The sequence below is a fragment of the Erpetoichthys calabaricus genome, chromosome 1 (genome assembly GCF_900747795.2).
Source record: "Erpetoichthys calabaricus chromosome 1, fErpCal1.3, whole genome shotgun sequence".
In the NCBI taxonomy this organism is placed as follows: Eukaryota; Metazoa; Chordata; class Cladistia; order Polypteriformes; family Polypteridae; genus Erpetoichthys; species Erpetoichthys calabaricus.
In genome coordinates this window covers 272,469,204-272,494,192 of record NC_041394.2, presented here as the reverse complement: position 1 = coordinate 272,494,192, position 24,989 = coordinate 272,469,204, and the positions used below count along the sequence as shown (strand labels likewise).

Sequence of the window (24,989 nt, the reverse complement as noted above, 5' to 3'; positions counted from 1 at the left end):
TTACACAAATAGATGTCAATTTTTAGAAGAATCTGTTGTGAGAAGTCAAATCTTTTGCTACATGATGAAAAGAGGCATCCATAAAATGCATTTCTAGTTATTAGAGATGTAGTTTGTAATCTTTAACAGCAGTATAACTTTAGGTTAAAGAAATTCAGATATTCTTTTAATTGTGCAAAAATTATTACATCATAATATTTTATATTATTACAACATATTTTTTATATAAATGTTTTCATTTGAAACATTTTTCTTAGTGGCATATGTAAAATCAAAGCAAACCAAAACATTGTGCACAGATTGAAAAAATGCTTCAAAAATTTTTAAGAACTTTCAATATGTATACATTTCATCTGTAATATTTTTGTAAAATACAACTTTTATAGGCACTTCTGAGGAAAAAAATAAATTAAATTCAGTAAACCAGAAGTTTGCATAGGCAGACTATGTTCAAAATGAATAGGCTGTTTAAATTTCAGGATCTGAATAAAAACACCAAATGTGATCACAGCTGGATGATCTATTCACTAGTTAGTGAACAGACATACAACCAAACACACATTCCAAAAAAGATCAAATGATATTCAGTAATGCATAAAATGTTTAATCCTCATTCCAATATATTCTATGCTATTGTCAATTACATTTTATTTTACAAAGAAGCATTTTCTTTAAGTACTACTTGCAGTATGACTGTGGTTTTAACACATTTAAGATTCCCACATATGCACTAAATATGGTCAGCTAAACTGTTACTATTGCTGCTGTGCTAACTAAAAAAACATCTCTTCAACATTCCAACGCTGTTTTTGTGATTGGGTTTAAAATTTTGGCAAATATGGCCCTTTTGGGATAATTAATATACCATTCTACCCATATTTTGTGAGTTTCACTTCAATCACCAACAAATCATGTTAGTCTACAATGCAAAACCAAATTAGTGAAAGTAAAGAAGATATGTAATAAGAAACAAAAGTATAAAACATATACCTGTACGACTGTTATTTACAATTGTAACAACTTTTTGCAAATAATAAAACAATAAAATTGTCATGTTAGTCTCACCTGTATACCAAATTCTTCACTGAGATTTGTGAATAGGTACTCATATCCATATGCTGCTTTACAGTTGAGCCACACAACATGATATGAGCTAAGAGTTATCCAGCTTCTCACCAAATCTATGATCCCTTTTAAACATTCTTCCTAGATGCAGGAAAAAAATACAAAAATAAAAAATCATTGTTTTCTAAAATTAAGGAGATATTCCATTTTTTATTTACAGTGCTTATAAAACATGGTATGGCTAAGACATGTAGAGATTTGGTTGTGCTCAATCCATCCATTTTCTACTACAAACCACAAGGTGGTGAAGTATTTTCAAGCAGCTTCGGTCACAAGACAGGCACCAAACCTCAATGTGATGCCTGTACATTAAAGCATGTCTCATTTTACATGGTGTGAATGCAGAAATATTAATTACTGTAACACATGAAACTTTGGAATGTTTGTAATAATCTGAATACTTAGGGAAAATAAATAACCAAACACTGCAATCAACTTCAAACTCTGTATAAGCATTGCCTTAATCAGAGCCTGGTCTGAAAAACTATAATGCAGCAAGAGTGAACATCATAACCAGCTAATCAGATAAGAACGTTTGCAAACTCAGCCATCAAGAAGTGAATAAAAACATACAAAATTAATGTTCTTTTTCTCCTCCTGTCCAAACTGTGCTTGTACCTCAGGCTTCATTTCCTCCCAGCCAGAACAACTACACACACACACACACACACACACACATACACACACACACACACACACACACACACACACACACACACACACACACACAATGCTCCTCCCATCTTTTCACTCAGTTAGCTCTGGCATGAGAAAGAGGAGGAGAGGTTGAGAGCATACACTGATAGAGCGTGCTGCACCCATGAGGTGGTCATTTAAATTCTAAGACATATTATCAATATCAAGCAAGACATTAGTATGAATCAAGGTAAAATTAACTGAAAAAATGGCAGTATATTTTAGTTTTTTTTGTTTTTTCTTTTGTGGAAGATAAATACAGCCAAACACACAAAACTAAACATAAAATAGTATCTTCAATTACATGAATGGCAACAGACAGAACTGAAAATTCTAATTACATTAATTACATCTAAGAGGTTAGTAATATGAGACTCACCCGATCTGGAATTTGATAAAATCTTGGATCAAAGAAAGTTGTGTCTAAGTAAATACTCTTAATATATTTAATTCTGAAAAAAAAAAGAGAGAAAAATCAGTTGTCTGATCATGAAAAACAGAACAATATTTTGTAAATCATTCTACCCCAGAAAACCCAATGAATATTGGAAAGGCACCAAGTTATTAAGGGAGTGACAGAAATATTTATTTTCTTTTTTCTATACTCGAGCTCTGCAAATCATTTAAAGAATATCCTTAACACAGCAATTTGAACAAAAGTTTTAAAACTACATAGTGCTGATAAATTGAGTGATATTTCTGTATTAAAATGACAGTAGCTTCATTTTTAAATACAATTTCATATTTATTTTATTGGGTAACAACAACTGCATAACCATTTCTGACAACGGAAGAAAGTAGCAAGACAGCCTTTCTATCCAAAGACACAGACTAAAGTGGTGGCAACATTTAATAAAAATGTACCTCCTTACAAGGTACTGTGTATACAGCAACATTAAATAAAAGGTACCTGCTTCCAGAATGCAAAAGTTCCATGCGAGTTACTTCTCCTTTTGCTAATCTAAAATCTCCAGTGTAAAGAACTGTCCCATTACTTCCTTCAAACAGAAACCTGAAAGATAAGTTAAAAAATGCATTATGGCAAACTAAATTTTACAAAAGAAACTGTCTGCTGAAGAAAAAAAAAAACCAAATACATCATATGGTATATAATTAAGAACTGTTCAACTTACATGACTGACCCAGGACAGTGGCCAGCTGGGAGCAAAGTTACAACAATGTCTTCCTTCTGGAAAAAAATTATGCTTTTAGGTTATTTTTTTCCAGAATTATGACTTGATGCTTAAGTTAAACATGAGGTGGAAAAACATTCAACTTCCCATTAAAAATACAAGACATTTCATGTCATAATAAACATATTTCTAATTAACAGTTCTTTAATTTGATGAACTTACAGGATGAAAAGCAAGCTAGACAGGTTTTATAATTAAAAAGAACTATTAAGAGAATAAAAAGAAACCATCCAGAGGTCTAGTGCCTAACTAAAAAATAGCTTAAGGAGTGGTGGCCCATTTTTATTGGCATACCATCAGATCTACTTTTTTTTCCTAGACAGCCCAAAATAACAGATGGGTGTGTGGCCCTTTAAAATAATATCAGGGAATAGGGAGACAAAGAGCTCCGGTCACTGAAGGGTACAGTTCTCCAGTGTCATAATAATTTCATCAGAAGCTGCTGAACCTGGGAATGTTTCACATCACATAGAGAAAATATGAACCATAACAGAGTACAAGACACTATTAACTAGACTAACTGAGGCAGGAGTGAGAAGATTTAGTTGGTGGTGAAAGTTTACTTATCAAAATTACATTTCCATTTTTTAAGACCTACTTCTTACCACTTCAAGTAAATCATATTTTGATTAGTCATTGACTTTAATAGTTACATAAGGCAAGACAATGCAGGGTCTGTGCCTATTCCAGCTAACACATCAACTTTGGAATGTAATACTTCCTAATTCCATATTCTAAACATCCCTGGAGCCAAGGGTGCAGTGTTGCTTTTTATAGTGGTGGAGTGCAGTAATTTTGATATGATGTGAAATGACTACAGCTGCATGCTTCAAATATTTGATTTTATGATTCTCTTTGAATTTGTCACTTCTACAACAAAACAACTCTCTCTGTGGCATTATTATCACTTTTTAATCTTTTTTAATTTAACTGGTACTAAGAGAAGAATTGCTGTCCCATGCTACTGGGCCAGGATTACAACAAACTTCTTAAATCCAAAATGACATAAAATACAACATATGTATTGTTTCACACTACCAGAAAAGAAAGACGTGGCTTCTTGTAATGCCAAATTTCAGAACTTAAACATTCTTCTATTTTGTAGTAATTGGCACTTAAAGATGGTAAGTAGATAGAGAGTAGGCACTCTAAAAACTCCTAAAGCTTGCTATGTATAATGTTTTTTGTTAAAAGCCATAGAACAACTGAGGTAGAAAAAAAGCTTCCTCAGTATACAAACACTATCATTTTTTTAGTGTACAATATTTACAGAATACCATTGAAAACCTGGTGACTGTAATATCACATCATGTTTGAAATTGATTCACTGTGTGAGATACAGAGATGCATTATCAGGAAGACTTTACAAAAGATGTTGTACAACACTGTAAAAGGTTTCAAAGATGGCCTAACCATTTAAAACATGTTGCATTACTAATAAACAGTGTGGCACCTTAGAAATTTTGTACAGCATTATTTCACAATGAACTTTTATTTAATTCTTATATTATTTATTTATAAAACCCACTGACTCTAAAGAAGAGTGAAAATAATTATTGTAAGACACTCAGACAGGATAGTAACTATATAACTGACTTTTACTTTGCTTAAGTTGAAGCTCACCAACAATGGTTTTTATTTGTTTGGCAAGCATAACTATTTTTCACATAAATAGGGGGTGGGGAATTGGATGAGAGAGAGAGAGAGACAGAGACAGAGAGAAAGAGAACAGTCCCCCCTAGTCCCCAAAATGGGATTAGAACTTTACGTAAACCAGGGCCTAGCATTTGTTTACTTGTTTCAATATATAAGTGGTTTTTATTTCTATTATGCAAATAATTTCACTATGCATGTTTTGGGTATTTTAGCAACAAAAAAAAATATTTTATTTCCATACTATTTTCACATTTCATGTTGCATAGTACTGTTCATAGTTGGCACTGTTGAAAAGCTGAATTTGTGTAACATTCAGAGAATGTAAAGCACTTAATCACTGTGTATAGGGAATCCATTCCCGGGAATTCATGAATCCCAGGCTCCCGGGGATGACACAGTGCACGGGCATTTCACATGTGAACGGTTTTAGAACGACCGTCACTTATTTTTAATAAAACTACTGCAATATGTTGACACCAATAAAAGACTAACCTTATCTACAAGCAGTTCATGCTGTCATATAAGTACATATATCTAGTTAGTTGCGGTAATTAGAGCGTAGAAAGCACAACATGTCCAGCGTGCAGTCATCCAGGCAAGAGCACACTTTCGTGCAGAGTACACCAGCCACTGAGAAAGCATGCTCTGCCTCCACTGAAGTAGGTGGCACAGTCATCAGATACTGATACACTTGTTCTAAACAACACCCACGCTTGTCGTTGCTCTGAAACACCGGCATTTCAGCTTTTACTGATGCATCCAGTTTCTTGTCATCATTCTGCGATGGCAAGTTTCTTGGCACAGATAATGCAGATGTAACAGACTGACGCATTGCAATTTCAAGTTGCTGTTCAAAGCTGACAACAGCACAGACGTCAATGAACTCTGCCCTGTCCCGGCATTCGTGAGCATGCTGAGTGCAGACACCTCCCAGTCCACTGTGCTTAGTCTTAGTGGGAGCCAGGAGACTGACTGCTGCTGGTCTGTTGTTCAATGAATTAATACGCAACACACTACACCGTGGGTCAAAAAAACGTGCCACTTAATTATTTTCAACTATAACTCTTGTTATTTCTTGATCGATTTTTACACACTATATATGCAAGCTTGGATGTTCCATTCACCCGGGAATTCCAGCAGAATGGATTCCCTAGACCAGGGGTAGGCAATGTCGGTCCTGGTGAGCCGCAGTGGCTACAGGTTTTCATTACAACCCAATTGCTTAATTAGAAACCAATCATTGCCAATCTCAGACCTTATTTAATTTTATGGCTTGTTAGTCTGTGCAATGTAAGGCTCTTATATCGTAGATTTTTTTCCTTTCCAAGGATATCATCCAAATGATTTGAAGCCTAAAACAGATCATTTTCAGTCTGTCACATTTTTCTATTAAGTGTTTTATTAAATCAAACAGTGCATGATGAACACACACAGATGTAATTGGAAAAAAGCTAGCTGGAGAACTGCTGGCTGCTTTGTCTTTTACATCTTATTGACAATAAGGAGCAATTAAAACACTGAATGCAGCAGTTTAAGATTGAAATAAGCAATTAAGGTTGGAGAACCTTAACAAGCGAGACCACTAAAATGAAGCATCAAAATGTCACTTAAGCAATATGTGCTTCATCAGCAATAATTGAGTTCTCGTTAAGGAACTGGGTTGGAACAAAAACCTGCACATACTGCGGCACTCCAGGACTGACATTGCCCACCCCTGAGCTAGATGGAGAACTTCTGACCGCTTTGTCATTTACATTTTATTGCTAATAAGGAGCCATTAACACACTGAATGCAGCTGTTAAAGATTGAAATAAGCAATAAAGGGTGGGGAGACTTAACAAGTGAGACCACTGAAATGAAGCATCAAACTATCACTTAAGCAATAAGTGTTTCATCAGCAATAATTGATTGCTCATTAAGAAACTGGGTTGGAACAAAAACCTGCAACCACTGCGGCTCTCCAGGACTGACATTGCCTACCCATGCCCTAGACCAGGGGTGTCGAACTCCAGTCCTGGAGGGCCGCAGTGGCTGCAGGTTTTCATTCTAACCATCTTCTTAATTAGTGACCAATTTTTGCTGCTAATTACTTCTTTTAATTAACTTGACTCAGGCCCTTTAGTTTTTTTCCTTAATTACCAGCCAACCAATAATGAGACAAAACAAGCCACCACATCACACAGTATCTGAAAATAAAGAAAGGTGATGGTCTCAGTAAGGTTAATATCTCAAAACACTTTGACAATGTTCTTATAAAAAACAGAAAATCATCAGTTTGGGAAATGTCTGCTGTTGCAGAACGAGAGCAGCAACAAGCCATGGAATGAAATAATGGGTTTAATTAACAGCAAGCAAGCATCGGCTTCTCATTAAAGAAACTGGTTGGAGTTTGAAGCTCCAGTTTAAGCTGGTCATCTGTTGTCTCGTTTCACATCTCATTTCTGTTTGGCTGTCATTTAATGAGGAAACGAATCAATTCAGAATCCTTCTAACATAGCTGTTAAAATAAAAGGGGAAAAAAGTGAATTAGCAGTGAAAACTGGTCACTGATTAGGAAAAGGGTTAGAATGAAAACCTGCAGCCACTGCGGCCCTCCAGGCCTGGAGTTTGACACCTGTGCCCTAGACTGTGTTAAATGTCATTTCACACTAAAAATACAAAGATACAGACAGGTGGCCATTTGTGGGTTTGAGTCTGATAGGGTTAATTAAAGATAAAGACTACCCACATGCTGCAAATATAGGCACTATTATTAAAAAAAATCCCTTATTAATCTATGTTTAGAAAGGAAGTCAAACTCTTACTCTGCTTTATATTTCAATACCTCGCCAGTTGCTTCATCAATTAATGAAATCTGCGTTGGTGTTTCCACTTCAATTGCAACCTAAAAGAGTAACAAAATACATACATGGTTTTCCCAATTTCTTTTCCTAACATACTGCATAGTATGTTGTGATAAGACCTCATGCATATATAACCATAATTAGAAACAATAAAATAAAAAAAAACAAATCTAAATTAAGATTTGCCAATCTTTCAGAATTCACTTGTATCATGTTAATTTAAAAGTTCTGGTATCCAGCAATGCATTATAACATTTTGACCTGCAGTACTGATGTTACATTTACAGAAACAAGTTATATGTTCAGTTTTAACCTGTGACTCTTTAATCTACTGTAAATTGAGACTATAAAGACTCAAGGTAGTTCTGTCAGAAAAGTTCTGTGGTTCTACTCTGGCAAAATAACCAGGCTCTAATGGACCACACCAGGATAAAGTGGGGAAAAAAACAAACCAACACAACTTGGCACATTAGCAGCACTAATTAATGCTCCACCATACCACACCAGTTGTATAACAATAAATTCTTATGTGTCACTCACTGACAGCAGGGTAGACTTTCACGGATTACTTATTTGCTTGTAAATGTCAATAGTTGTTCATAATGTATTTAGTTCTTAATGTACTTCTATTCCCAATTTCAAGCATTACAGTGATTAATCGGAGAACTCAACAGCATTTAGAAGTAAAAGTATCACACAGTTTCAGGAATTACTGTACATGTTAAACAATAACATGTTATATTTCCAGTATTTATAGTTTAAAGTACTGTATTCCGGAAAACTGCTAAAAGTAATCCAAAAAATAACGATATGTACAAAGCCTTCAGAAAAATTAAAACAATTCAAATACATTATTGTCTGTACATTATACTGCATAAAAATATTGAGTTTCAGTATTTTTCTTGCAACTTTACATAGCTGATAAATTCTATTTTAATTAAAATAAGTAGTACTTACAATATGGTTTTCCCAGAACCTATATCTTGGATTTGTCAGGAGTAACTCCTTTGTCACCGGGGAACAATAGAGACGAACTGTCAGACTAGACCAAACAAAATGTCTGTCTCAGTAAAAATAACTAACCAACAGTAAATTAAATAATGAGTCCAAATTAAAGTCTAAGATTACACTCATTTGGATAAAATAAAAAAGAAGATAATTGTATTTTACAAGTGTGACCACGGATCAACTTCTTGGCCAAATAAAACTTTCTTCCTGACCACGAACAAGGACAATACCAGTACAAATCTTTCTGTTATAATGTAATCAAACCTGTGTGTTACAAAATAACATCTTTTTTTGTGGGCGACATGGTGGTGCAGTGATGTTCATGTCCCGGGTCCTCCCTCCCATGTGCTCCACTTTCTTCCCACAGTCCAAAGACATACAGGTTAAATGGATTAGCAAAACTAAATTGGCTTTAGTGTGGGGTTGGGATGTATGCATCTGTGTGTATATGTGTATTCTCCCTGCAATGGATTGCCGTCCTGTCCAGGGTTTGTTCCTGCCTTGTGCTCTGTGCTGGCTGGGATAGGCTCCAGTACCCTCATGACCTAAGCGGTTTAGAAAAATATTTTTTTTTGTAATTATCTGTATACTGATTTTGACTGGCAATGGTCTGACATAGTATTCCTTTTGCCTTAAAAGAAGAATTCAATGGAAGATTCTCACCCCTCTTTATCTATTAACAGAGTAGATCTCCCAGTCCCTTCTTGAAACACAGTAAACACTGAAAGGACCACCAATCATTTTTTTTTTTTTACATAACAATGGTGCAGCACCCAATCATAATCCCACATTTCTAAATCTCGCAATGACAAACCTTTACTGCCTAAGTAAAAGAAACTACTAAAAGAAAGCCTTTCAGGCCGATGGCAGACCATAGTTACCTGCATTTCAGTCGGCGTTTCAGAGCTGGCGCTCTCAATCCCTTCATATGATCTGGGGGAAAAAATGCAAAGTATGATCCCATTAAGCATTGTACCTCCATAACGCACAACCTATTCCTCTGCAACACAGATACTGCTTTGTGTGAACGTCTACTTAATTTACCATATGTAATGAGTAAACTCAGATAGCCTGTTGACAGCAATTATTTTAGCTGTTTTGATAAAATTATGTACAATCATATGTTTATATTCTCTAGTACAACTGATATTGTAAAACATATGAGCCCTAAATAGTATAAAGTTGTATTTAAAAATTGGATAGAACAAAACATTTGGTATTAATTCTTGGACTCTGGCTCTGTTACTTGCTCACCTGCCTCCAGCATTCAATTTTAATTTTTTTTCTGAGCTTGAGTGAGTTTTTTTCTAGAGAAGCTGGTTTTCTCCCACAAATAAATGCATTTAATTATATGCAGCCTTAAATCAGCTTAAGATGATTGAGTGACAGGATACAGTCTGGCCTGCTACCTGATACTGCCAGGACAGGTTTTGAGTATCTGTCACGCCGTAATGTAAAATGCAACATACAGTATCTATAATGATTATATCACATTCTAAGACCCACTTAATGCAAATCAAGTTCGAGAAGGGCCAGAGCCTATTCCAGCAGCTGACATGGAAAAATTCTCGATTCCAAATTCCTCTTGATCCCCAGTTTACTTTGTGAATAGAATACAAACGCTCTCAGCACTTCAGCACATCTATAGGTAATTTATGTAACAAACGTGCCCCTGGTTTACACCATGCAAAATGTTATTTTTGCAATGTATTCTATGACATGCTAACATTTCTGTTCAAAGAATGTTTTTATAGATATGAATATACAAAAGCATATTTAGCATATACCTGATACAATGCAAATTATAGGTTCAAATGTTTACTTTAAAAGGTTAAAGGAAGATGATCTAAACATGAATAACAGAATATACTGTATTCATGGTGCTGAGACTCATCTGCATACTTTAAAGCAGAAAGACAAAAAAATCATTACAAAGCACCTTTGCTGTAAATGTAATCATATGGCAACCTTACAAGGATAACCTGAACACGGCTGCATCTATTAGAGAGAGAAAGGGAGAGGGAAGGAGGTTGGGAGCATGTGCTGATACAGCCCATTGTCGCACGCACCACACGACAAACCACCTCAGGATCCCACTAGTTCAAATGGAATGGAACAATGTGAGGTTTTTTACAGACTGGAGTGCCAATCTTGCCACCAACCCCCAAATTTTCCCTACAAGTTGGAGGACCTTCTTGCAGGTCTGGAGGCAGGTTAATGTCATCCCCAGGATACAGCAATTGCAGTTTAAGGGCCAACAATACTTATTTATTTTAAGATATTTACAAGGACCTGTGAACCTAAGAATAATGTTGTAAAAAATTTTGGCCAACACAGGACTGGATGCAAGGCAAGAAACTGCCCAGGTTAAGGGTCCACTTACACACACCAACATTTAAACTCATACAGAACCAACTCATAATTGCCAAGCAACCCAACCAGGATGTCCTTGGGGATGTGAAAGGAAAAGGATCTTGTTCAAAAAGTGGACGCCATCAGTATACACCAGGGTTCAACTTTAAGATTTGGCACCTAATCTAAATTTTAAAATAAGGGACCCTGGTGTACCTGGCCTTACCCCCACAAACCTTAAGTTAAGGTTTGGGGTTCAACTTTAAGATTAGGCACCCTTACACTATTTTAAGATTTGGCACCTAATCTAAATTTTAAAATTAGGGACCCTGGTGTACCTGGCCTTACCCCCACAAACCTTAAGTTAAGGTTTGTAGTAGGGGCTTTTGGCGTCCGCTTTTTGAACAAGACCCAAGGAAAATTAATTTAAAAACAGAATGTGTAAAATCCATAGGGAACCTGGATTCAAAACCAGAATCCATGAGGCAAAAGTGACACCAAGGAGTTATATGTGGGATGTATGCAGTAGACAAAAAGCACACATGTAATTAAATATGGAAGCACTACCTTGGTAAAGGAAAACGTCTTCAGAAAATAAATGGATGACCAAACTGGTACATTATTTAAGTACTAGAATGTTATCTTTAACAGTTCATACAGCCATTCTGCCCAAATTTGTAATGGTATTAAAGATGCAACAGATTACACCCTTTGCTTATAAATGTCTCCCCCTCTGGATATAAATGTCTGAATAATGTGTTTAGTTCATGTTTGCACTTAGAATTGAAGATTATGTTCTCCTAATGTTCAAATGCAATCCAGTACTGCAACCCTTTAATGAAGTGCAGTACCAATCACTTCTTTTTCAAACATCAAGAAAGCAAGTGACTACAGATGCATCTGCTACTGATTTATTAGTTATAAGACGTACACATAAAGCAATTTTCTGAAGGTGCCTTTACCGTCATTAAGTCAAGGGGAGACAATACCGAGGCATCATACGCAAAGCTCCTGAGCCCCGACCGCTGTGCTTTATCAGGTTACCTACTAACACAACAACACTTGTTTTCTCTCCAAGAAGGCTAACTTTGAAATTACCAGTTAATTATGGATAACGTACATATGCAGGGATGTTTTAAATGACAAATCCCGCACTTCAATGTCAAGGCACCGCCTTTCTAATAAAATCTCCTTTAAGCGCGGCAAACTGGATCACTTCTGTGGGGTGAGAACAATTTCAGCTACATTACGTTAATGTGATTTTTACTATATTATTATTTATACAGTCTTCATTTCTTTTTTGTTATTTTTCAGTTTTAAAGGCAAACAGCAGACCTGTTTAAAACATTGCAGTAATTCAATCCGTTTGTTAATAAAATGGTCGCAAACTTCCTTCAGTGTTTTTACAAGCTATTCGGGTATTTCTCTGTATACAGAGTGCATTATTAATATAAAAACATGTCGTACCTTTATGACAATGGGATAAAAAATAAGCTCTGGCATTAACATTTTCTTTGTCATAGCGATCTATTGATATCGTCGGGTACTCCTTCATACGACCTTCGAAACAACTCATTTCTAACGCTTCATCGGCACATACTGCACGTTTGTAAAGATGAACTTGTAGCCACCCAGCATTCAAACAAAACAAAACAACAAGAAAGCAAGAAAAACACCAAGCAACTCTTGCTCCGTGATCAGCGATGTTCTGCCCTCTAGCGACAGGAAGGTCCCACATTATCATTTCTTCTTGTGTAGTACTGTATATGTTCTTAACGTTTAATATCGCCAGATTTCCCTCGGGGACAAATAAAGTTCTGTCTGTCTTTTTACAAACTACTCAAGTTGAAGTACTTCGTTCTACTCAGTTATCTTAATGTTGTAAATTATTTTTACAACTGCTAAGCTTCTATGGTAAAAAATGGCACAAAAGAGAATACAAAATTGAGATTGTGAGCTTTATGAAAAGTCTTAATAATATTATCTTGTAGATTTATATTTATTCACTTTACCCAGAAAAAGACCCTCTCAAAGGGCACAATTAAAAACACATATTCATTTTGAAATAATGTATGCATATATTCAAAGGATGTGCATGAAACCATGTGCACAAACAATTCTCAGTTTTTTTAAATTGTGTCATATTTGTTCATATTATGGTCTTGCCACTTGAGTCATCATACAGCTTCTGGTTCAAATCTGGAAATCCTCAAACACTAGAATCCATGAGTCATTAGCACTGGCCACTGCACCACCCTACTGTTATTATATAACAAAGAAATCTAGATTGATTTGCCAGGTTATTGACACACCCCAACACTCACACACACACAAATTCTACATTGCAACATAAATCATACAAGCAAACAGACAATCCACAGCTGGGAAGATTATATTCACATTCAACACTGAGGTGCAAAGTGTTATCTCAAAAATGCACCACATATTGGTCATGGCCTCATATTGGCTACAACAGCCAAGGACCATGTCAGGTGTTAATGCTGTCAACAAAAAAAACAACAACAACAAAACATGTCTCCAGTTGGCACTGTAACATCAGTCTGAACTGTTGCTTTGTAGGTTGAATCCAGGTTCCTTTTGTATTGTGCAAGTAACAGGAATCTATAGAGTCATCCTGTTTGATTTCAGCATTACATGACTGATGTGAAGGGAGTGTAATGGTGTGGATTTTCTTTGTTTTTTTCTTTAGTACACATTAGGACACCGATACCCATTAAAGAACATCTAAAAGGCCAGGCATTATCTGAACATGGTTGCTGACCGGATTCATTCCTTCATGGCTACAGTTTATCCAACATTTGGATGGACACTTCCAGCATAATAATGTACCATGTCAGAAGACATTATGAGTCACCCAGTGGTGCCGGGAACATGACAGTGAATTTTCATTTTTTTCAGTAGCCTGCACAGGCCCCTAATCTCAGCCCTATCTTTTGATTGAAGTGGAAAGGACTTTTCACAGTAATACTGTGTAGCTGTCCAACTAGCAGCAAGTGACCAATTCAATCATGTTAGCATGTGGTGCAACATTCCTGAACAGCACATCCAGCATCCTGTAGAATCCATGCCCAGACAAATTCCGGCTATTCAGAAAGCCAAAGGAGGTGCAACATGCCACTAGGTCAGGGGTGGGCAATGGAAGGTCACAGTGACTGCAGATTTTTGTTCCAACCCAGTTGCTTAATTAGAATCCAGTGCTTGCCAATAACAGATCTTATTTAATTTAATAGGTTGTTAATATTGTAACTCTACAATGTGAGTTCATTCTTATATCATAGATTTTTTTTTCCTTTCTAAGGATATAATCCAAATGATTTGAAGCCTAAAATGCATGATTAATTTTCAGTCCTTCACTTTCTTTCTCTTCAGTTTCTTTCTCAGTATTTTATTAAGCCAAATAGTGCACAACGAATATACAAAAGTGTAAATGGAAACAAGCAACATCGAGAACTGCTTCTTCCTTTGTCATTTGCATCTTATTGCTAATAAAGAACAACTAAAATAAGCAATTAAGGGTTCAAAATCTTAACAAGCTAGACAACTAATATGATACAGAATAATGTCACTTGAGCAATAAGTGCTTCATCAGCAATAAATGACTTTTCATGAAGCATTTGGGTTGGAACAAAAACCTGCAGCCACTACAGACCTCCAAGACCAATGTTGCTCAATATTGCACTAGGAAGTTGTACCTAATAAATTGGCAACTCAGAGTAAACTCTTTTTAAATGTTATATTATAACAAAAATAATGTTTTAAAAATGCACTTAAGACTTGTAATATCCAGCAAATAAAAAAACATTCTTTAGCCGAGTTATTGTTATTTATAGTATTATGAAGCACGGATAAATGGAGAGGGTTATGTCAGGAAGGGCATCCGGTGTAAAATTTTGCCAAATCAATATGCGGACAACAATTTTAGATTATCCGCTGTGGCAACTCTGAACGGGAGCAGCCGAAAGAAGAAGAAGATGCAGATAAATATCTACAGTGTGCAATTTCATCACTGATTTTAGATTTGGGCAATATGCTATAATAGGGGCTACATAGGAGTATTGCTTGTCCAGTTACTCCTACATAACAAAATCCCAACAAACAGTTTGCTCTTAGTAAGACTTATAAAGCACTAATGAAAACACTAAAAATAACTTGGAATTCATCTTGGGATTTTCAACTCTGATCTTGGAGGGCTACAGTGGCTGCAGGTTTTCCTACCTACTACTTCTTCATCAATGACCAATTTCTGCCATTAACTGACTTCTATTCTTTTTGTTTTAAATGTCATGTTTTCTTTTTTTTTAAAACTCAGTCCTCTGATTTGCTTTTTTTCCTTAAATGGCAATCAAAAAACAAGAAGATGTGACGCAAGCAGACAGATGACCAACTAAGTCAGGGCCTCAAACTCCAACCAGTTTGTAAATAAGAAGTCAATTCTAGTCAGTACAATCCATTATTTAATTGCATGGCCTGTTACTGCTCTCATTCTGCACACCAGCCATTTCCAAACCTTTTGATTTTCTTTTTTCTACAACTACCATCAAAATATGTTGGTGATCTGATCAGATCAATATTACTAAGACCTTCACTTTTCTTTATTTTCCAATGATGGACACAGGTTAGTTGCCAATTAAGGAAAAAAAGTTCTCCACCTGATTCCTATACTCCGTCTCACCCACCCCTTGCCAGTACACCCTATAGTCTGAGCAGGGGCGGCTCTAGGCTCGTGGCGGCCCTGGGCAGAGAAAGAATCGGTGGCCCCTTCGCCCGCCAATGTCAATATGATATCTTATGCACGGCGGATGGCCACGTCCGTTGCGGACACTGCATAGCCGCCTCGTGCACATGACACAAGCGTTTTAACTTTTGCCGAAAATTTGCCGCTGCGTTTTGCCAGCTTTCGCTGTTTCCACTGGGCACCACGTGGAGGTAGCAGCAATGCCCAGCTTGTTTTGGTTTTTTTTTTGGATTTTTTTGTTTTTCTTTTATTTTATGTTTTTTAACTTTTTCATTTACTTTTATATTTTTTTTGTTTTTTATTTATTCTATATTGTTTTCACTTTTCCATTTTCATTTTTTCGTTATCTTAGCACCTGATTTTCTCATTTCTGCATACTTAGGGAGTAGCAACATGGCGCGTCTAATTGAAACCATGGAAAACATCTTGCGTACGTCTTTATGAGAGGAAGTCAACTTTGCGAGCCTTCTGTGCTGCAAATGTCCGTAATCCAGATATCTAGCAACGTCATGTTCAATTGACAAGGACCAAATGATTCAGTCTCTCTTGAGTCACTGATGTCCTCAAGTAATTTTTAATCAACTTCAGTTTTGAAAAAACTTATTTCCCCTCAGGCCACTGTAACTGGGATTGTCAACGCAATGCGTAAAGCCATTGCAAGATTTGGAACTGCAGTGTTCAGTTTGTTTTCATAAATGCATTGTAATGCTTCCAAAGCTGTTGCATTATTTGGCACCAAGAAGGAGAACATTTGCAGCTCGGTATGTAAATCTCCGGGGTCAACATCTGAGTCAGAACTGTCAGTTAACACGATGCTTAGATCTGCACAGCTTTTCATCAATTCATTATCGTTCATGCTAGCAATTTTCCCCCAGTCGTGAAGGAATCCAAAGAAATCATAGTGATGTTTCACCTGAGTGAACCTTTCAGTTATGCACATAACATTAAGTTGTACGACTCGCCCACTTGCACTAGCTTCGCTTCTATATGCGCGTGTCCGTAACTTGAAAACCTTACTGCACCAACTCTAGCGACATTAGTAAATACAGCGTAATAAATAACAAGAAACACAATGTTTTTCGGCCACATTGCCGTCAGCTGTGTCGTTATTATCTCTTTCTGTTTTATATTCAATATATATTGGCGTGGCGGCCCCTGGGATTTGGCGGCCCTGTGCTGGTGCACAGTTTGCACATGCCTAAGGCCGCCCCTTGTCTGAGGTGTACATAGTGAAGTGAAGAGTGGAAACACCTAAATGCAGGAACTGTTCAATCGAACTACTGTATTCAGTACGTGAACTCCAGTACACTATGGGACAGTCTCATACAAACAGTCATAACTCATTCCAACCAAAAATATTGAAAGACACCCAATTTTACATGAACACATTTACGGTGAATTAGTGTGAATAAATTGGCCTTAGTGTGTGTGTTTACGCTAATATGGACTGCCGTCCTGTCCAGGGATTGTTCCTTGCGTCCAATTGCTTGGATAGGTTCCAGCCTCCTTGCTCGGGTTTATGAAAGCGAACGGACGAACACCATTAGAAGGTAGGAGAACTTAGGTATCCAGAGGAAACTTACACGCATTCACTGACACGACTCCTCTCTGTGTTTTGTCCATAATTAACGATGGGGAGGCAGCTTACCCAGCTAAAGTCAAATGATTTTCCACCAAGCCCTCGGTAGGTACTGCGTTTATTAGGAGAGAACGCAGTTCTGCAATGCCCTTCGTAGAAGTCAATAAACGAAATGAGCAAATCATGTTATTGCTCGCAGTATTTAGGATATCCAGAAAGTCCCACACTGGGGCAATATTTTATCATTCCCGTGTGTGTGTGCTAAACGCAAATAAAATTGAAGACCCGGAGGGGGAATCCCCTTGGAGTAGCGCGAATGAAAGCTGCACGCATGCGCATAAAACACAGGGAACTTTGATATTTATGGGGAACTGAGATTTTCATTACACCTGGACGCGATGCATAAAATCGCAGCTGACCCAGAAAAAAAAACGGGACGTCTGGTCACGCAAAACGGAGCACAGCCTGAAATCGGGACTGTCGGGTTAAAAACCAGGACGTCTGGTCACCCAAGAATCGAATAAAATTCTCAACTACAGGGATTTCTTTATACCTACGGCAGTACGCCTTTATAATGCTTTACTGTGTCTGCTCTATTATCTTTATACTCTTTTGTAATTCTTGGGTTTACTTCAGAGGAGCTGATGTTTTTTTAAAATATTTCTTGACCTTCTATAGAAAGGTAATTTCTTTTTTTCGGATAAATAAAGATCTATCTATCTATCTATCTATCTATCTATCTATCTATCTATCTATCTATCTATCATTGCAACGTTGCATATGTGCCATCTTTCCAAATTAGTCAATTAAACATACATTTTTTTAATTATGATGCGGAAAAAGGCAAAAAAAACTTTTTTGAATTATAATACTGTACCTACGGCAGCGAAATAATTACTGCATGTATTAACTGAAATTATTGATTTTTTTTTTTTTTTGCAATACGTAAGAGCGCTTTTGACGAAACAAGAGAGTGAACGAACTCCGTTTTACATTTTGATTGTCCAAAGAAAACCTGAACACAATTTATACTTCATTAACTTTGTGAACTAAGGGTTGTTTTTTGATGGGCCCTCTTGGTTGCTATGAGACCTTTCAACAACAGCGTCATAACAACCGCTACAACCTTCTAATTTGGAAGCAAATATAAGGCGTACTTGCAGCTTAATGTAAGTCACTTTGTGTTTTATTTTAAGAAGGCGTTTTATGCGTTAATCTTTCGACGAGGTTTTGTTTTATCCGTTTCACTCATATTTTGGAAAACTAGGGAAATCGGTAAGGTGAAACTTAGTATATAAACGTATAAGCCTAGCATGTGTGCCACGCATTTGTTTAACGGTTAATGGGAAACCATAAGTGGCACAGTACTCGAGCAACCTACCACTGAGACAATAATTGAATTTTATTTGCTCCGAGACTAGTAATGTAAGTGCTGATGATTGTCTAATGACTTATAACTAATCTTTGATTTGTAGTTAGAAAAGACCTCTGCTCGATTGAGAAACCTACATAAATTCAAATCGATAATTTCTAATTCATTAAAAAGTTATTTGAGAATTATACTGTAATGCGTTAAAGTGTAGTATAATCAGCGTCCAGAATTAAAGTCGTTTTTGTTAATGTCTGCTCATTGCTCCATTGTTTTTTCTTTAGCGGTTTAGAAAAATGGCATCACTTGAGCAATGTGAATCCAGTTATCAGCCAAAATCAATGAGTCGTGCTAAGCAATGGACAGATGAAGTCGAAGATCTGTACAGATTTCAGCAGGCTGGATACAGGGATGAACAGGAATACAGACGAGTGAAGCAAGTGATGTTGGTAAGAAAACTGGTTTTGTGACTCTAGACTGAGAGAAAGTTTATAATATAGTTATATATATTTGACAACGGGCGGCACGGTGGCGCAGTGGGTAGCGCTGCTGCCTCGCAGTTGGGAGACCTGGGGACCTGGGTTCGCTTCCCGGGTCCTCCCTGCGTGGAGTTTGCATGTTCTCCCCGTGTCTGCGTGGGTTCCTCCAAGCACTCCGGTTTCCTCCCACAGTCCAAAGACATGCAGGTTAGGTGGATTGGCGATTCTGAATTGGCCCTAGTGTGTGCTTGGTGTGTGGGTGTGTTTGTGTGTGTCCTGCGGTGGGTTGGCACCCTGCCCGGGATTGGTTCCTGCCTTGTGCCCTGTGTTGGCTGGGATTGGCTCCAGCAGACCCCCGTGACCCTGTGTTCGGATTCAGCGGGTTGGAAAATGGATGGATGGATATTTGACAATTGTGAACATTCAAGTTTTTCACCTACATCTCCAAATATGTACTAGTTAAGTGACTGATACCTCCATATTAATCATGTATAAGTGTGAATATTACTGTGAGTGTGATCCCCAAATTTGTACCACTTAAGTGACTGGTAATTCCACATTGATCCTGTATAAGTATGAATAAGAGTGTAAGTGTGATCCCCAAATGTGTACTAGTTAAGTGATTGGTTATTCCACATTGGCCCTGTATAAATGTAAATGAGTGTGACATGCATGAGTGGGCCAAGAAATGGACTAGGTTCCTGTCTTGGTCTGTTTCTTACCTTTTGATCAGTGCTGTCAGGATAGTGACCCTGAATTGGACTAAGTAAGTTTGAGAATGCTATAATTAGTTTTAAAAAGACTGTTTTTGGTATAAAATCTTCAAAAACATAGATTGTTTTATTTAACTATGATACCCAATTGTATAACTGGGAATCTACTACATGAATGACTAACTTGTCCATTCTTAAATTCCATTAATATTAATTTCTGTAAAAACAGTACACCCTACAATTAGCTTTCCACTCCACTAACTATGAAATATTGCCCCACTCCAGCCCAGTCCGAGGTTTAACATACACCTTCCGTGACAGCATTCTTTAGTATTGATGAACATTTTCCAGAACCTCTAATTGGGGCCTTGATCAGTGTGCTGTGTCTTAAAAATAGGTTATCATGGTTCCCAAATAAGTTACCTACTGTGTATTCAATGTATTCCTATTCCCAAAGCATATCTTGATCTATCAGGTATCCTGTCACAAAAGGGTAGGTACATGAAAAGCTCTAATCTAGCAACATAATCTAACATAATCAATTGTGCTTTTTTTTTAATTTTATTGATTTTATTGAAATCACACAACATTCCATACAAATAGATCAATTTTACAAGAATAGGATTGAAAACAAATCAACCCCCACCCCTGAGAAAGAGAGTATGGGCAGAAGAATAAAACTTAAACCTAGTAAAAGTAAGTAAATAGGTAAATTAATAAGTGAATATAGATAAATGGAGAAGAAAAAGAAAATGGGGAGAGAATCTGCTTCCTCAGTACTTTAAAAGCTTATTCTAGAATGTTGTTGATTAGATCCTGCCAGGTTTTGAAAATTTCTGCACAGATCCTCTAAGTGAGAATTAGATTTTTTTCCAATTTCAAATAATATAAAACATCAGTTACCCACTGACTTAAAAGATGAGTTAGGATTCTTCCAGTTTAGCAAAATAAGTTTGCGTGCCACTAGTGTAGTGAAGGCAATCAGTTTGTTTGTCTTTCTCCACTTTAAGCCCATCTGGAAGAACACAAAACATGGCTGTTAATGGGTTAGGAGGGAGTGTGACACCAAGGCTGTCTGACAATTGTGCTATTTTTATAGTACAATTATCAACAGCAGGAAATTCAAGTGAAAACAACAATCTGAAACAAATTCATAAACTGCTTGTGCTAAATGCAATTAAAAGCTGAAATTAAAGCCAAGTGCTCTATAGTTGCAGTTGTTGTAATGATTCATACAAGAAGTTACTGACAAGATTCTTTCTTTGCTGTCCACACCAAATGACAAAACAAACGTATAAAGATAAACATAAATAATAAGTAGCAGATAGATAATAAGTAACAGAGGCAGCATAAAGTATAAAAACAGAATAGAAATATAAAGTGTAATGTGCAGGTAGGTGTGATGGACAAGTCAAATACAGTTGTGTGAGGTAGATAGAATGAGATAAACCATGGTTATAAACACCAGTCAGTTATTTAGGAGTCTAATGGCCTTGGGAAAGAGTTCTTTAGCCTGGAAGTCCTGTATTTTATACTTCTATACCTCCTGCCTGAGGGTGGAAGTGTGAACAGTTCGTGTTGGGGGTGGATGGGGTCCCTGAGGATCAAGGCAGTTCTCCTGCGGACTCTGCAGTTGTAGATTCTCTGCAGTTGGGTCCTGGAGATCTTCTCAGCAGTCTTTACCTCACTCTGAGGGCATTTGCGGTCCATAGCAGTAGTGTTGCCGTACCACACGGTGATGTAGCTGGTCAAGATGCTCTCAACAATGCAGATGTAAAAGTTGCCGAGGATCTTAGTCGACATACCAAACTTCCTCCGCCTCCTCAGAAAGTACAGCCGCTGTTGAGCCCTCTTGACCAGCTGTGTGGTGTTAAGTGTCCAAGTGAGGTCCTCACTGATGTAGATGCCCAGGTATTTAATGCTGTTCACCCTCTCTACTTCAAGCCCTCAGATGAACAGTGGCCGGTGAGGTCTGCTCTCCTTCCTCCTGTCCACTATAATCTCCTTCATCTTGTCTATGTTGAGTGTGAGGTTGTTGTCCTCACACCATGACTCCAGACTGTCCACCTCCCTCCTGTAGGCCGCCTCATCCCCGCCAGTGATGCATCCAATCACTGCGGTGTCATCCACGAACTTTAGGATGATGTTATTTTTGTGGGATGCGACAGTCGTGGGTGAACAGGGTGTAGAGGATGGGGCTGAGGACGCATCCCTGTGGGGTGCCTGTGTTTGTGATAATGGTGGCTGAAATCCTATTACCAATCCTGACAGACTGGGGCCTTGCCAGTCACAAAGTCTAGGCCTGCACCCCACCCTCTGTGACTGGCTCCAAGTGCAGACAGTTTACGGATGAGTTTATGGGGGATAACCATGTTAAAGGTGGAGCTGTAGTCAACAAAGACCAGGATGTAGGAGTCTTTGTTCTCCAGATGGGAGAGGGAATGACTGCCACGATGACATCTGAGGTGGACCTGTAGGGCCGGTAGTATGCATGTATGTACATTTTTTTTATTTCATCAAAGAGACATGTATCATATTTCTGTTAGTTAAATATTTTGTAAGAATGGTGTGTGAGTGATGCAAGATAGATTTGCTCAGACCACCACAGCACTGTTTGTATAGGCAGGTCATTCAGGGTGTGTGTAACACTGCTACTGGTCAACATGCTGTACTACCTAATGAGACTTGCAGAAAGTGGCTATTGGACATTAAAATGGAATATACCATATACAACATATACAAGATGAAATAACATCTCTCAAGTTAAATTCAAAACCATAACCTGTTATTTAAGTTGTACAAAATATTCTTCATTTTAAGGATAGATGACATAAAAGACAGTTAAGGATGGATTTATTATATTTGTTGATTATTAACATATTTAAGCTATAGCCATGAGAACAATTCTGAAAAAAAATGTATTTCAGTTTTATTTTAATAACGCAGTGCATCCATTACAGTGGGCCAGGACCCAACACCGGCCATCCCATAAACTCTGTCCGTGGCAAAAAACAACAATTCTCTCCTAAGTTTTAGCCAAAATGTAAATCCACAGGCACAAATTTTAATATATATATTTACTGCATTGTCTATTACTTCTCCAATTAAAAAAAACATTTATATTATTCCATCCTTCTATCAGTTTTTTATATCTGCTTTTTCTGGTAAAGATCATGGGATATCAGAACCTATTACTGAAGAAACCAATATAAGGCAGAGGACCAGCTCAAGACAGGATGCCATAATGCTGTATAAGATTATTTTTAAAAAATGTCAGAATTATTTATTTGTTTTATAAAGGCCCTTGTGTATTTCTTTTAAAAATGAACTTTAAAAATTGTCTTCAAAGAAATGTTGCTGTGTAAAGGTGTGTCTTACAGAAAGTGTTTCTCTGAATAATTTTATGCTAATGCAAGAGAATAATTAGCAACTGTGAATAAAACAAGTTTTTTTTTTTTTTATTTCTGTTTGAAGATTGAACGTTGGCCAGAGACTGGATATGTGAAGAAACTTCAGCGACGAGACAATACTTTTTATTATTACAACAGAAAAAGAGAATGTGAAGATAAGGAAGTACACAAAGTTAAAGTGTATGCATATTGAACTGAGTTTTTATTTAGACAAAATTGTGTTTTAGTTACCATTTTGTAAGATAAGGAAGCAATTAAATCATTAAAGACATTACTGCTGCAAAATGTTCTGGTGAATGCTACATTTAATTTATCTGCATTTATTATTAACATCATAGTAACGTATCACCCCTAAAAAAAAATTAACACAATGGTATAATAGTTAAAATAGTTTTTATTTTAGATTACTGCAGATTTCCAGTACTGTATGAGGGTATTTAATTTTGTTATATTAATACAGAATAGTTAATAAATGCTGGAAAAATACTCATCTTAATACAGTAATAGCATTGTTTTACAAACAGCAGTTAAAACAAAATATTATTGTCAGCGTCTGATAGCATTTTTTTCCTCCAGTAGAGGGCTGTGGGAAGTCGGTTCCATACTAGGCAGAAAATCACCCTGGAAGCCAAACCAGTCTAGCATGGCACACTCATACCTATGCCATGCTCACTCATACTAGTAGGTCAGATAATGTTTGCCTATCAGGCATCCTGCATGATTTTGGAATGGAATATCAGGAAGAAGCCTACTTGGACACAGAGAGAGCATAAAGACCTCACAGAAGGCACTCCATCTGGAAACAGAACTGGGACCCATCACTCTAAAGAGGCAGTACTAGAAGTTGCTCTAGTATGCTCCCATTGAAGAATGTGAAGTGAGGAAATATAGTTAAAGATCTATCCTTTGTGTTATTTCATTTAAAATAAAACATTGTTTTATTTGATGTGACAAGGTTTAAATGATGGTTCTCTACCTGTTTATTAGTGGGTTAGTTTACTATCATTTAAAATGGGATTAAGTTAAGTGGTGAGAGTTCTTGGATAACTTTTTTAAAAAATATAATTCATCCATTTTCTAAACCTGCTATCTGGAGCAGGACCACAGAGAAGCTGAAGTCTGTCACAGCAAGTATTGGCCGCATGCGAGGTAAAATCTGGACAGGGTGCCAGTGTATTGCAGTTTTTAAATATAAATTTTACTTTAAGGCATTGCAGCATACATTGTTTTTCTCAAATGACATCTCTACATCTTCTATAATGTGCAGTCTTTCTGCAAAAAAAAAAAAAAATTACTGATAAACAAAAATAATCCTGCCGTTTTGGCATAAATGATCATGCTTAGCATCTGAGTGAATGGGGGAAAAAAAGCACGGTATGTCAGTTTCATTTTTTTCTGTGAAAATGCCTATAGTGTTTCATTCCTGATCATTTTGAATTGATTACCAATGACTGTTGCTTAATTACAATGACTATTCTTTTTCTCAACTTGCTTTTTATAGTTTATTACTGTCATTTTACTATTATTCATTTCTCTTATTGATTGTCACTTTTCAATGTGAATCTAGTTATTTGACAATTATAAGATAAATAAAATGCATGCAGGAATATAGCTCAATTTTTGGTCTTGACTTTTACATATTTGAATATGATGTGGTTTTAACAAACCATTTTTAATATAATACTTTTAAATTGTATTTATCCATTCAGTTATTTATTAAAATCAGGGGCACAATGAGCCAATGTCTTTCCCAGAAGCATTGGGAACAAATTGTTACTTTATGTAATTTACTAGCACAGTGAAATGCATG

The 24,989-nt window shown here is 36.8% G+C and overlaps 2 protein-coding genes across 5 annotated transcripts in view; one reads left to right on the top strand and one right to left on the bottom strand.

Annotated features, from left to right (window-relative positions):
- dclre1c (DNA cross-link repair 1C, PSO2 homolog (S. cerevisiae)) overlaps positions 1-12,504 on the bottom strand; it is a 32,609-nt gene extending 20,105 nt beyond the window's left edge. For 2 of the 3 annotated variants that reach the window (XM_028815057.2, XM_028815065.2), the window contains exons 1-8: positions 12,341-12,504; positions 9,403-9,454; positions 8,471-8,555; positions 7,495-7,554; positions 2,955-3,010; positions 2,732-2,833; positions 2,201-2,273; positions 1,066-1,206 (exon numbers count right to left, since the gene is read on the bottom strand). In XM_028815057.2, the coding sequence (XP_028670890.2) occupies positions 1,066-1,206; positions 2,201-2,273; positions 2,732-2,833; positions 2,955-3,010; positions 7,495-7,554; positions 8,471-8,555; positions 9,403-9,454; positions 12,341-12,449 (678 nt within the window). In that variant the 5' untranslated portion in view covers positions 12,450-12,504. Of the gene's footprint in view, positions 1-1,065; positions 1,207-2,200; positions 2,274-2,731; positions 2,834-2,954; positions 3,011-7,474; positions 7,555-8,470; positions 8,556-9,402; positions 9,455-12,340 lie in introns of those variants that run through there. The other variant, XM_028815078.2, reaches the window with a different exon arrangement.
- A 5,740-nt stretch (positions 12,505-18,244) lies between these two features.
- Positions 18,245-23,464, top strand: meig1 (meiosis/spermiogenesis associated 1). 2 transcript variants are annotated; one of them, XM_028794918.2, is made up of 3 exons: positions 18,245-18,377; positions 18,862-19,026; positions 23,244-23,464. In XM_028794918.2, exons 2-3 carry the CDS (start codon positions 18,874-18,876, stop codon positions 23,370-23,372), a joined length of 282 nt encoding a protein of 93 aa, XP_028650751.1. In that variant the 5' UTR covers positions 18,245-18,377; positions 18,862-18,873; the 3' UTR covers positions 23,373-23,464. The 2 variants fall into 2 exon arrangements, with proteins under 2 accessions (XP_028650751.1, XP_028650743.1); XM_028794910.2 differs by lacking the exon at positions 18,245-18,377 and adding an exon at positions 18,387-18,483.
- Positions 23,465-24,989: the final 1,525 nt, after the last annotated feature.